The sequence below is a fragment of the Lepidothrix coronata genome, unplaced genomic scaffold (genome assembly GCF_001604755.1).
Source record: "Lepidothrix coronata isolate B3197 unplaced genomic scaffold, Lepidothrix_coronata-1.0 Scaffold57, whole genome shotgun sequence".
Classification (NCBI taxonomy): Eukaryota; Metazoa; Chordata; class Aves; order Passeriformes; family Pipridae; genus Lepidothrix; species Lepidothrix coronata.
This window is the reverse complement of record NW_016690237.1, coordinates 148,338-161,008: the sequence shown is the minus strand read 5'-3', so window position 1 is coordinate 161,008 and position 12,671 is coordinate 148,338. Positions and strand designations below refer to the sequence as shown.

The 12,671-nt window shown below is 40.1% G+C and overlaps 1 protein-coding gene across 1 annotated transcript in view; it reads right to left on the bottom strand.

The window, feature by feature from the left end:
• The window catches only part of PCCA (propionyl-CoA carboxylase alpha subunit), a 299,136-nt gene that overhangs the window by 270,737 nt on the left and 15,728 nt on the right, over positions 1-12,671 (bottom strand). The window contains exons 2-4 of the mRNA XM_017816595.1: positions 7,095-7,172; positions 2,591-2,638; positions 2,426-2,494 (exon numbers count right to left, since the gene is read on the bottom strand). Of these exons, the coding sequence (XP_017672084.1) occupies positions 2,426-2,494; positions 2,591-2,638; positions 7,095-7,172 (195 nt within the window). The remainder of the gene's footprint in view (positions 1-2,425; positions 2,495-2,590; positions 2,639-7,094; positions 7,173-12,671) is intronic.

Genomic DNA, 12,671 nt, shown 5'->3' with positions numbered 1-12,671 from the left:
CAGAGTCAAAGAATTTGGCCTCTGGGCTCATCTATCAAGATCATCCAAACTGGCAATCACACACATCACTGCAACGGGCCATGCCATTCCCACAATGAATAACTGGAGGTATCCAAGTCATTAAGACAGGCAACATCAGCTAAACTATTTCCAGTGCAAGCACACAACATAGTGATTAAAGGATGTATGGTAGACATAAACGATGTGTATAATTAGACCAAAAAACTAGCTTAGACTTAATACCACTTCCTTATTTTAAACATACAGAAGAGTATTTCAAGTAGCCTGCCTCTCATTTTCTTTAAATACTTGGAGCTTCAATGCACATAGCTACTGCTTAACCTTGCACAGATCAGTTTGATCAGTCTATAAGCAGGGATCTAAAGAGCTAAGCAAACACTGTCAGCCTTACAGCATTTATTAGTCTCGTCTCTTGTTCATGAACTCAGAATGTCAGCATCCCATTTAACACACTTAATGTTATCTTTATGAACTGCCATAAGTATATTAATGCATTTCTGAGATACCAGTTTGGATTTCCTTTCTCTCGTGAACTATTACAAATTAAAGATCCTATCTGTCTTTTAAAGCTAAGACAGCACTGTAGATCGAAGCAACATAGACACATTTTCAAATTCCTCTTTGTAATGCACTATTTGTACTCCCTTCCCTAAGGTCATGAGTTATACTTTTTCATGTCATTATACTTTTTCATGTCATTCTTACTCCCCCATTATGTTCTTCAATCTTTGTTTTTACTTACTGCTTTCAGATTTTTTTCATAGTCTCCAGATCGTAGAGTCCACACAATAAACAGACACGCTGGAGAGAAGACCAATTCATTTTCTCAAGTCTATTATGGACTGGTGAAAGAACATGTTTTCTTTTTTTAAACAGCTTTTTAAGTCTATTTTCAGGATGAATTCACACCAGTGAACAAGGCTATGCAGTGCTGCTAAACAGTCAATCCATTTATCCTAACAGCAGATATCATATATATAAGACGGAATTCAAGCATCCATCAGCATGCTTCGGTTTTACTAGAGGAATCATAGGTCATACACAGTAGTTTGTATTCATATTCACATAACCCTTGGTTTCCAAAAGAAATAGAATTTATCATGATGTCTGACATCTCCCCATTAAGAATTTCATTTCAGTCCTCTGAGCACTCACAGGCTACTACACTCTACCAGTTACAGCTACCAGTTGAAATCCAGACCAAGTATACTTTCCATTCACCTCAAACAAATTAATTACTTGGTATAAAAATCCTTCAGTAGAGCATTCCAGAAAGTCCCATTTCAGTCCCTTGCTCTATCTACATATGAACTGAGCTGGTCATGTAGTATTAGAACCACAAAGGAACTCTGACAAAAACACTGTCAAAGTCCAAAACTCCCAACAGTTCTCGCCTTTCACTTAACTCTGAAAACACCTAAGTTCTAACTACTTTCAGATTTCATCAACCATACTTCAGTTTTTCCAAAGTTGAGTAACTCAACACCTATATTCACAAGTCCTGTCCTGCATACAATACACATTTTTTTTCCCTGATGTCTTGTCTGAGTGACTTCTTTTATTAAATCATAACAGGGTTTTCACTCCCTTCCAGATTTCAACAAACTATCCTGGGACATGGGATTATCCCTAGCCATTTCTCCTGTAGTAGTTCTGCTGTAGTAGAGTGTGTTCTCTTAGTCAACAAGGATATGCAAGTATGACTACACTTGCTGTTATACCACAGAAGAAATTATCCCCCTATTCTTGCCATGAATGACTTCAATTATTTCTAAAATAGAGACTACGAGGACCTGAAAATGGGCAAGTAGCTAGACAAGTACCTTACTTGTCTGGAAAGTCATTTTACCACCTTCCTGCCATGCTGCTGAATATTCAAGGCACCTCAATATCCGAATCAAATGGAACAGCTCCAGTAGGCCTGTTCAGCACACCTGGTGGGAGAGGGCACTTCTCTGGGAAGGGGGAAGCAATGAGCTGGATTTACCAGGCACAGGAAAAATTTATACTAAGCTCTACACCATCTCCTAAGATCCACTTTTCATTGCCTTTTTTGTGTACATTAGCAAAACATAATTTAAGTGTCACTGCCACTCACAGTAGGTGCACATATCTGTGTGCACATGTATCTAGCTTAATCCACACAAAGAGGAAGGTAACATTTACACAAGCAAAACATAGAAGAGTTCACAGAAAAGATATGCTAAATACTTGTCTAATTCTCCCTCCAACTTGGTATCTCCACTCCGTTCAAGCACACAGAGGAAAAGGACATACAGAAAGATACTTCAGAATTGCCAATATGCTTACCATAATAATCAACAAACCTGCTGCAAATAAAAGCTGTAAGTCTTGCAGAATTATTAAGAACCCCATTTACCATTTGAATTCAAGTAGTACTTACAGCGTTGGCATCAACATCACTGTGTATGGCAACAGTTTTAATCCCCATCTTCTTACACGTTTTGATGACCTACCATATAAGAAGTGACAATTATGAATATTTAAAATACCAATAATGTAAGAATTAACTACAAAAAAAGAAAAAATTAAAAGACTACATACTTACTCGGCATGCAATCTCTCCTCTGTTGGCAATAAGGAGTTTTTCAAAAGTCTGAAGGGAAAAGAACAATAAGAATCTTGAGATATGAACAGAACACAAGTTTTTTCTCCCTCCAGAAACATGTATTCTTTTCTCCTCCACTTCCACTAAAACCATGGTTTATCCATGAGCTTGTAATTCTGAGATCACCTACTTTTAAAAGAGTTCTGCTGATTTAACAGTGATGATATAACAAACAGTATGCTTTACTAGATTTACCTAGCACACACACAGGTTTAGAAGAAAAAGGGTTTGACTATTCACACCAGCATTCTTTGGCTCCCCTTACCAGGCACTGTGCAGAAACTAGAACCCTACAGCAGCAGCTCTAGGAACCAGTCAAGTCCAGGGAAGAGGTGCAAGCAGGTATGCTGCCTCGCATCAGCACAGGTACATACTGGCAGTATGCAGATACAGTGCTGACAGGTACAGTGGTCAGTGCCCCTAATCAGTATAGATGACCCAGAATACAATACTCATCTGTTATGGGAGAACTTTAAAAGACATTCCAATCATAAGGAAGAGAGAATTCTCTCTACCTAGGGCATGGGGGGGTAAAAGACCAACACTTCCATGCTGTCCAGGCACTCCTGCTGAGTTATACCAGCTAGCCCCTACTTGTATCTGAGCCTCAGGTGAGGAACCTGGCAAAATCTTTCAATGCCATCATGACACTGTGTGGTGGGGAAAAAAAAGTGTTTTTTCTCCCTGGAGTTAAAAAAAAATGGTAACCCCCGAGGGGGTGGTGTCTCTCTTGGTGTTAACCCAATCAGCGCTCCTGCAAAATTAAAATACATCACACCAAACCAGAAAAGAAGGGTGATGTTGTAGTTGAAGATGAGAGTGGCCATGTTCTGAAGCCACGAGGAGAAGGGGCAGGAGCCCCGTTGGCGGCTGGGCCCCCCCAGCCCCCAGCTGAGGGGCTACAAGAACTTGGAACAGTGTTAAACTGGGCCGAATTCTGTAGCAGAGAGCTGGAGGAGTTTCTCCTCTGTGAGCAGCAGCAGGAGATACTGAAAAGCAGCGGCAGAGCAGCAGCAAACGGAGAACTGTGGCAGAAAACCGAGAGATAAGAAGAAACAGCAGAGGCAGTTTGCAGCCAAGCAGGAAGACACAGAGATCGCTAATGGAGAGAGAGAGAGAGAGAGAGAGAGAGAGAGAGAGAGAGAGAACTAAGCTCTACGGACAGACTTTCGGGGTAAGAACTGAACCAAGAAACCCCCAAAACCCCTTTTGAGACACCTCCTAGAGAGGAGGAGTGGTGGACTCCCATTTGAGGGGAGTCTTGGAATGCAGCAGTACTGGCGAGAGGAGCTAAGAAGCTCAGACGTCCCGGAGCTGGACTGGGATGGCCATAAGGAATGCGGGGGAAGTGGCCTGCCCCTCCCCCACTGCTGCTGCCAGGCTGGCAGCCTGAGACAGAGCACAGGAGCTCTGGTAGAACTCTTGAGGCAAAGGCTTTCAACTGAAAGCTGCCCGAGACGTTCTGTCTCAGAGGTAAACCCCCTGAGGAAAGGGACCGTCAGGAAGATCCCTGAACTTCGTGATATGACGTGGTGAAGCGAGCCTTCGCTTGGAGTCAAAGGGCCGAGATGAGACCCCCCTTGTGTATAATGGAAAGAGATCCAGCTACAGCTGCTGCATGGAAGAAGAGACACTGCTGTTCTGAGAGTGGAAAGGATCTTTTCCTTCTTCCCTTCTGGACTTTTATTGGAGGGAAAAGAGATTTGATCCAATGTAAATACTGATTTATCACAGGAAAGATAGTTAAGATTATGTATATGATGTATTATAATATTTATTTTTATAGTGATTGTAATATAATTCCCTTCCCCCATATTGAGTCTTGTGCTGTGTCTGGAAAACCCCATCTCACACTGGGGTGAGTTGTGGGAGGGGGGCTTGGACTCGGGAATTGGATTTTGGGGGTCTCAAACCACCACTGTTACACACTCAATACACAGTGCAACAGAACAGCAAATCAAACTTAGTACACCGCTGAAATTCACTGTCACCTTTCACACTGGAGTGCACTTAGTGCTTCAATACTTCTGTCATGGCTGTAAGAAGGGGATAACAAGCTGTCAGAAGTCAGTAAGCCTCAAACCCCAGGCAAAACCTTCCCATTAAGAAAAGAGTGGTGCAAGAGCATAGCTGCTCAGCATAAAAATCTCACTGCTGGGAGTAAAAATTATTCTTGTCACAGGCCTTGCTACCAAATACACAGGTGCAGTTTGATACTGCACTTGCTTTGTTGTAAATACAGACTGCCACTGAAAGGGACAGTCCTGCTTTACGCACTCATCCCCACTGCTTTCCATGCACCAGACCTAGCAGGGATCCAGCTCCAGGACAGGGCACCAGTTTAACACAGTAATCGAACTGTCTTACTCTGTTTCCCATGCTCTAAATAAAAACAGGACAGGGAACCAGCAGGACCTCTCCCTTTCAGGGGTAACCTGCAATCATACCACATCAGGTTGATCCAACTACACCCTAAGACATTCGACAGCTATTCTCCCCCCTCTATACCAAACAGCTGATTTTCATATGGACTTGGGGGGAAGGAAGTATTGCCACTGCAACAATTAAACTGTTTGTTAGCCTCATAGTCATTAGTTAATTTGGGGAGGGGAAGATAGGTGTTAGAGGAGAGGAAGGAACACCACAAAACTCCCAACAGGAAGTGCTATTGACAAAGTAGAACACATACTGTTTGTTCCCCCACTCCAAACAGACAAACTCAAGGTGCCCTTAACCAAATTTACTTTTTCAAAGTCAGGGCTGAGCTGACATCACATGACCAGTTTAAAAATACTACCACATGATAACACCATAAAGAAATTAAGTGACAAGAAACCCTCCAGGTAAGAGCTGCACAGCAAGCTTATACAGCAAATTCAGCCAGATCTGCTGAATAACACTGCCTGGGACACAGGCACAGCACACTCAAAAGATGATCTTAAACGCTCTTAAGCAAGCTCAATTAATTATCAGAGGTACAAATACTTTAAGAACACCACAGGAGCCAGCAATTTGTTTGGAGAGGTTTTTTTAGCTGGAGATCTGATCTAAAAAAGATATAAATTGTTCCTGAATCTAAATTTCAACATTCTAGGTACCTAAAGATTTTTAGGCATACAGACTTGAGGGGGAATTAAAAAAACACTTCCAAATACTTGGCATTGAAAAGTTTAATGAATCGAATACTCCATTCAACTTACTTCTTGGTATGTAAAAGTTGTTTTATTAATCAGCTGTGGTCACAGTACAAGACAAGTCTTTCAGTATCAAGATGTTAAGAATATTTGACATTCATTTTAATTTTCCAATTCTACAATAAAGACACTGAGAGACAGGTCTCTTGCTCCTGCTGTTAGAGGCTAGTCTCAAGTCCAGCACAATAAGAAAAAATTAAAAACCACACACTGCTTTGAAGTAACATTTTTTAATGTCATTTCCACTAATTAGCCTGAAAAGATTTCACATGAAAGTCTCATCATTACAAAAACATTAGAAGGGGTAGTGAATGAAAAAAGCAGAAAAGAGCTTAAACCATCTGTAGTAGCCACTGGTTGAAACAACAACTCCTATTTGAGAGAAACCAAATACCCAATTACATTATCTAAACATAACTATGCATTTAGAAAAGGAAGGAGACCTGATTAAGCAAGGACTTTAAAGAAAAAATAAATTTTCTGAAGAAATCTGTAAAGCCATACTGGTTTTCCCTGTTTCCTAGTACTATCTTACTCATGGTTAATTGCTTCTACACTTGTATATAAAGGGCTTCCACACTGGTAGAATATCAGTCCTGAATTGCTATCATCTTTGCCCTTGAATACTAGCATACCTTCAGTCACATTATTTTTCCTAGTGCATTACTTTGTAGACCATGCCAAGACAATCTTCTATAAGGAAAGTTTTTCTTGGCTCATAACTGTAAATTGAGATTGCTGCTGCACAAGACCCAAGATGAGGATTTGCTATTCTCTGCAGGCCTTAAAGGCCCATCTTTATCCAAGCTCTGAAGTTCCCACCCTCACGTCAGATCATCTAACAATCATGCTGCCACTATTACATACTTCTGTTTCCACAAAAAGCTTTTGGCTAGTCTAGCTCCCAGATGTTTTAACAGGCCCATTACCACCCACAACTATGCAAAACATTAACAGTTGTTTCATAATAATAACATGTTCAGGCCAGTATGCAACTTTTCCAAGCTCACAATCACTTATTCAACCTTTTGGTATACACTTGAAGTAGTATCCAATCTTGACAAGCATCCCACAAAAGTAACTTCCCTTTTGTTTTAAAAAAAGGGAAGAAAAACATGCTATTAAACCAGTGATGGGTTATACCAGGAGAACTACCACTGTTAGTAGCAGCACCAAGGAAAGGATAGCTTAAACCAACTGCCAGCAGTACAGTAAAATGTCAAAGAGAAAACATGCACCATATTACTTACCTTTTCATTTGGATCATACACCGATGAATACAGTTTATGTGAAGTTATAAGGCACCATCTTGAACACAGTGCTTCACACTATAGAAGAAAGAGGGAGTTAAACCATTTTCTCCTGTTACCGTCTGCCATTAAAAACATTTCACACACTGACATCCTCAGGAAACTTCCATATCCCTTTCACTCTCTCATCAAGTGGATGAAAGCTCATACAGAACTGCCCTTCCCCAAGCACACACCCACAAACAGTAACCAGAAACAATTCAGAAATTCTAGATATGAAGTCATTAGCTTAGGTATAAGCAGAGCCACACTTGATCACCCACTAGGAATCAAAAAGACTGCAAAATCCTTAACACTAAATATTGTCTAGCAGGAAGCATGAAACAGTAGTGACTGGCAACTGCCAGAACTCAGAGTCTGTCAATTCTGTCTGAAAGAACTGTTTTCAAGAGTTGCAGAAATCTAAGTAGTAGAAAGTAAAGGCTCTCCTGCGAGAAGGTTCTCCTGTATTTTTGGGGAAAACAATATGAATATGGACTACATTAGAAGACCAAAAAATAAGGAACCATATGTTCGCATAAAGAGATTAATTAGAGAATTCACTTGCACCTTCCACAAGGGTAGTGAACTTAAGATAATTGAAAAATTGTTAAAATTTTAAGTTTCCTGAAAGCTTATACTGATCTGGAAGTAACAGTGGCTGGCAGCAACCAGAATGAGAACACTCCCTACACAGCCCTCTGGCCTGATCAAGTTTGAAAATAATTCTCATGTTGCATCACAGAAAGCAGAAAACAGCCCAGGATTGAGAAGGCCATCACATTTGTAATGCAGCTGATACTATAATCTTATAAAGGAAAAAAATATTTCAATAAAAGTACTGTAATACAGAACTAAAGGAAGCCTTAAAGTATACCATCTCATGCCAGCTCCAACCAAACCTCATGAGCAGAAAGCTACTATAGTTTCACAAACCATTTAGATGCCATTCACTAGTGGTAGACATAGTATACTTTGTTCCCAGATAATCCAGCTGTGCTTAATTCTTCCAGAATGCTTCATGTATATTAATTATTCTGAAACTAGAAAAAGTCAATTGAAAGCAACTGTTCCACCCTGTTTCACATGCTGGGCTCTTCCCCCTTCACTTTTTTTGTTTCACTGGGGGTTTTTTGCTTCTTTCATTTTTCTCACTTTACTCCTCAAAAATAAAATCCAGAGCAAACTGAAATGCGAACCATTTGATATACTAGAATCAAAACAACCAGAGGTTGGGGGTTTTTGGGGTTTTTTGTTTGTTTGTTTGTTTTTTGCAGGGATGTATTACTCCTATCTGAGGATGTAACAGTACAAGCCTTTTCAGGCATTAAAGGGATGCAGTTAAGGACAGAATTCTGGCAGTTGCAATCACATCTACCAGCTGGTCCTTATTGCAAGTTTACAGAGCGACTGTAACATCGTCAGTGATTGTATTCTGCTCTAGATACTGTCAGAGGGAAGAGGAAGGATAGCTACAGCAGTAGCAGCAGAGTACACTCTCCTGCTCCAGAGTACACAGAGTCAAGCAGATTGAGTTCCTCTCCTCTGAAACACTATTGACAGAAGTGCTTGAGGGACAGCAAATAATCTACAGAAGGTCATACAGGACACACACGAAAAGTCTCCACCGAGTTAATATTATTCATTGGAGAAAGTGCTTGTTAAGGGTCAGTGAGGCTAATCTAAATACTTGCAGTTAGCAGGGGAAAAGGGGACAACCAAGCAAGGGAGAAAAAGCTTCTGAACTTTCTTGTAAACACCTTTTATACAAAACTGTGTTTGAATGCTTATGAGAAACCAGAAGAGCTATGCACAGATGGAGCCTGGAAGAAAAGGCTATGATGGGAAAAATCAGTTAGCATTAAGTTGTAGAATCTTAGCCATCTTGAAAAAAGCCTTGTTCAAACTTTTTATACAGAAACAGTAAAGTCGCCAAGCAATTAAAAAAAAATGGAAAAACTTTAAAAAACACTCAACTCTGTTTTTACACTACAGAATTGGATGGATTTCACATAAAAATCTTGTAATAGCCTAACCTAATTACGTACCTATGTTTAAAAATTTAGCTGCCTCCTCTCACACACACACACACACGAATCACATAAAAAAAACAGGTTCAGCCCTGAATCAGATACATGTGGGGTAACTTCCTAAAACAAATCAAGCATATTGCTCAACTCAGATGGGAAGTTCCAACTCTAATTCACAGCTTTGGAAAGAAGAGGTTCTGTATGTATCTGTACCAATATACACTAAGGTTTAAGAGCTTGCTTAATCTAGAATCCACTTCAAGAAAAGTCTCTGCAGAGATCTGCTCCCAGACACTATGAGCAATTGAATAATTACTTAAAAATAAACAAGCATATTGTAAATAATGCACGTCTAAGGCCACAAAGGAACACTGCTAAATTGCCATCTCCAAATCCACAGCTCTTCAGGTGTCATCACCTACTCCATGTTCCAAAGTTCCTGCCATTGGTACGTTCATTAAAAGCTACACTGAAACCCCCAAAGAACTCTCAAACCACCAACCCAGCAAAACCAATCTAACTCTCAACCTACATCCTTAATCGGCTGCCTCCACAAAACCACACATGCCCTAGGTATTATACCCTACTTAGAAATTTCCTCAGAATACTGCAAAGAGAGCTCAGCTTGATCTAGTATCCTGCAAAACTAGGAGAAGGCAGTAGAGTCATCAGGTATAACCTATTTTTGTCATGGCTTGTTACTTCAATTTGATAAAACTTTTGACTCTTGAAAGCCCAAGAATGCAGACTATTAATTTATGAGAGCTCAACTCTGAACTTCTGCATTTGGCTTGGAGTTTCCCACCTCTAATGAATCTTCAGAAAATGGTGTTAGCACTGTATTTTAGAAAAGCATCTTGCTTTATCTATTAATGGTGCAATAGCCAAACTGAGCTGAAACCTAAACAGCTGTAACAGTTATAGAACAACTTCATTTAAAAATTTCAAACTACACAGTAACTTGTAGAACAGTATGTCCATCGCACACTGCCACTTTGAGACCTCACAGAGAACCTGCCTCCCCTCAGGCACCCAGTGCAGCCCTAAGAAACCTCTTCAGGTGGTTTAAGGACACAGCATACAACAGCAAAATAGATCATTAACTCATTTTTCAGATATGGTTTACCCGTGTGTTTTTAAAGGTTTACGTGCCCTCATTGAGGAAGGAAATTTCCTCGCCATACTGGTCAGCTTGTAAATAACTCATTGATACTGAGCTTTACAGGCAGAAAAAGGTCTCAGTGTTGAAACAGAGGTACAGAATTCCAGATTTCAGACAGGAAAAGCATCATATATCAACATTTGCTCTAAGTCTACTAGGGGAAGGAATGTATATTTTAGAATTACTAGAAAATACAGTAAGCAATACCGAATAGTAACAGCCAAACTAGCACACCTATTTTCACTAGACTTAAATTCGACTTTCTTCCATTAAGATTTTTGCCCCTACATTTTCAGAGATTCAGGTTTCAGATACTATGAGAATAACCCCCTTATCTTCGTGGTGTATCTACTCGTAGCCATCAGTATTCATGAGCAGTTATAAACATGAAGACAATGAGGGCTTTTTCACATTTTGATTATACAGCAAAAGTTCCCAAATCTTTTTTATTTCAACTCATTTGACATCGTAATTCCCTGTCTATGGAACTTTACTGATAGAGTATGTGTAAAGCACATAGGAAGCAGGCACCTTCAGGTGGCTGCAAGACTTTCAATTCATAAGGCAGAAAACGCAGCTTCCTAGTACGATATTGTACGAATCTTGTAAATGGTAAAGCAAACATAATGCTTCTGTTCTTTTCTCTAAGGAAGCGCTTTCCTTTCCTTTGTACTCCCAGAGCCTTGGAGAGCCGAGCACTTGTAACTGTAAGCAGATCCCCCTGAAGCCAACTGCAAACACAGATGTAGGTTCTGTAAAGCACGCTGCACTACACAGAAGAGTTCTTTCCCTCCGACCGGGTTTGAGAAACATTCATAATTCTAAGAACAGAAAATCTGGTTTTCGTATTTGCCAACACAGCACACAAACTACAAACAAGGACACACTCATCCATCTAAGGCTGTTTCTTTAAAGTCGGTCATTCCTGTGCCCATGAAGCTTCTCCTCTGTGCCAGTCCCTGAAGTTCGTATAGTCACACAGTGAACCAGATATGGGAATACAACCACCTGAGAAGATATTCAAAAGGAGTGTGGAAAAATATGTTCTCAGGCAGACTTTAGTCCAGCTTATCCAAGATATTTACACAGCAGCGCTGGCACAAGTTGGAGGGAGACAGGAGCTCAAAAGGAGCAGCCTGTGATCAAGACCTAGCAGCTGCAGAAAGTTGGAACAGTTTCTCATGCAGCAGCTTAAACAGCTCCAGGAAGGCTGGCTAGCACCTGTGAAACAGATCATGGCAGTGTAACAATCAATGCAAGTTTGGGGCAGGCAAAATAACGAAATAATTAAAGCACGAAGTGTTTCAGAACAAGAGTGCCATTTTTTACTCAGTGTAGACTTTAATGATCTCAACTTTTTGTCCTTTCAGAATTAACTTTTGCCCATAGGACACGGCACAGCATGCTTTCCCTACAAATTCCAAAAAGCTACTCCTGGAAGCAGGAAGAAAACTAGAAATCTCTACCTGCATTATGCTTTGATAGTGCTTATCAGTACTAAAATCTGTAGTTTACATACTAGAAACAATCACTGAACTCCAGAAGTCTATGGCTACATTCGTCTCCCCAGATTGGCGATCATGTGAACTCCCTTCCCTAATGACAAATGATACCAATCTTGCATCCCATCAGCCTGATGCTTCTGTTCTCAAACAACAGGGAAAATCTTTCCCTGGAATAACAGCATGCTAAAAACAATATCAGAAGAGAGCAAGGAGCTTCTACTGTACAGATAACTTCCATGACTTAAACGCTGGGTGCACAGATGGCAGAGAAACTTTCCATACATTTAGTTCAGTGATTAGAAAACTGATCTACGCTGATGAAATCTGTATCAGCAGTTTACCCTTGAATTCATGAAGTATTTATCACTTTGTTCTACACTATTTTAAACCTTTTGAGTCTGACAGCTCTCTCAAAAGAGTTTCACAACTGAAGTAGCAAAAGCCATCTCTCATCCTCGTTCTGTAACTACAGACTTCTTTCAACATCAGATTTTCTCCCAGCTCCAGAAGTGCAAAGCACTCAAAATGAAATTTTGGTTATATTCTAAACAGAACCAGTTCTGCATAAAACCTAAAAAGAAGTGATAGGCACTAAATTAGAAACACTGCAAAGAATCAAATCCGCAGCTCAGTGGTTTTTTGCATCCTTCTCCTGTGGTCCTTTATCGATTCCCACATGAAAGTAGCAAAGGAAATTAAGGACATCTCATTAGCTACTAGCCTTTGCAAAAATTTTAACAGCTCCTAGCACACTAAAGTTTGAAGACATCAATTATATTATTTGTCTGTCACCAAAACAGAGAATCTATGAAAGCAATTAGAGAATCTATGAAAGCAATTA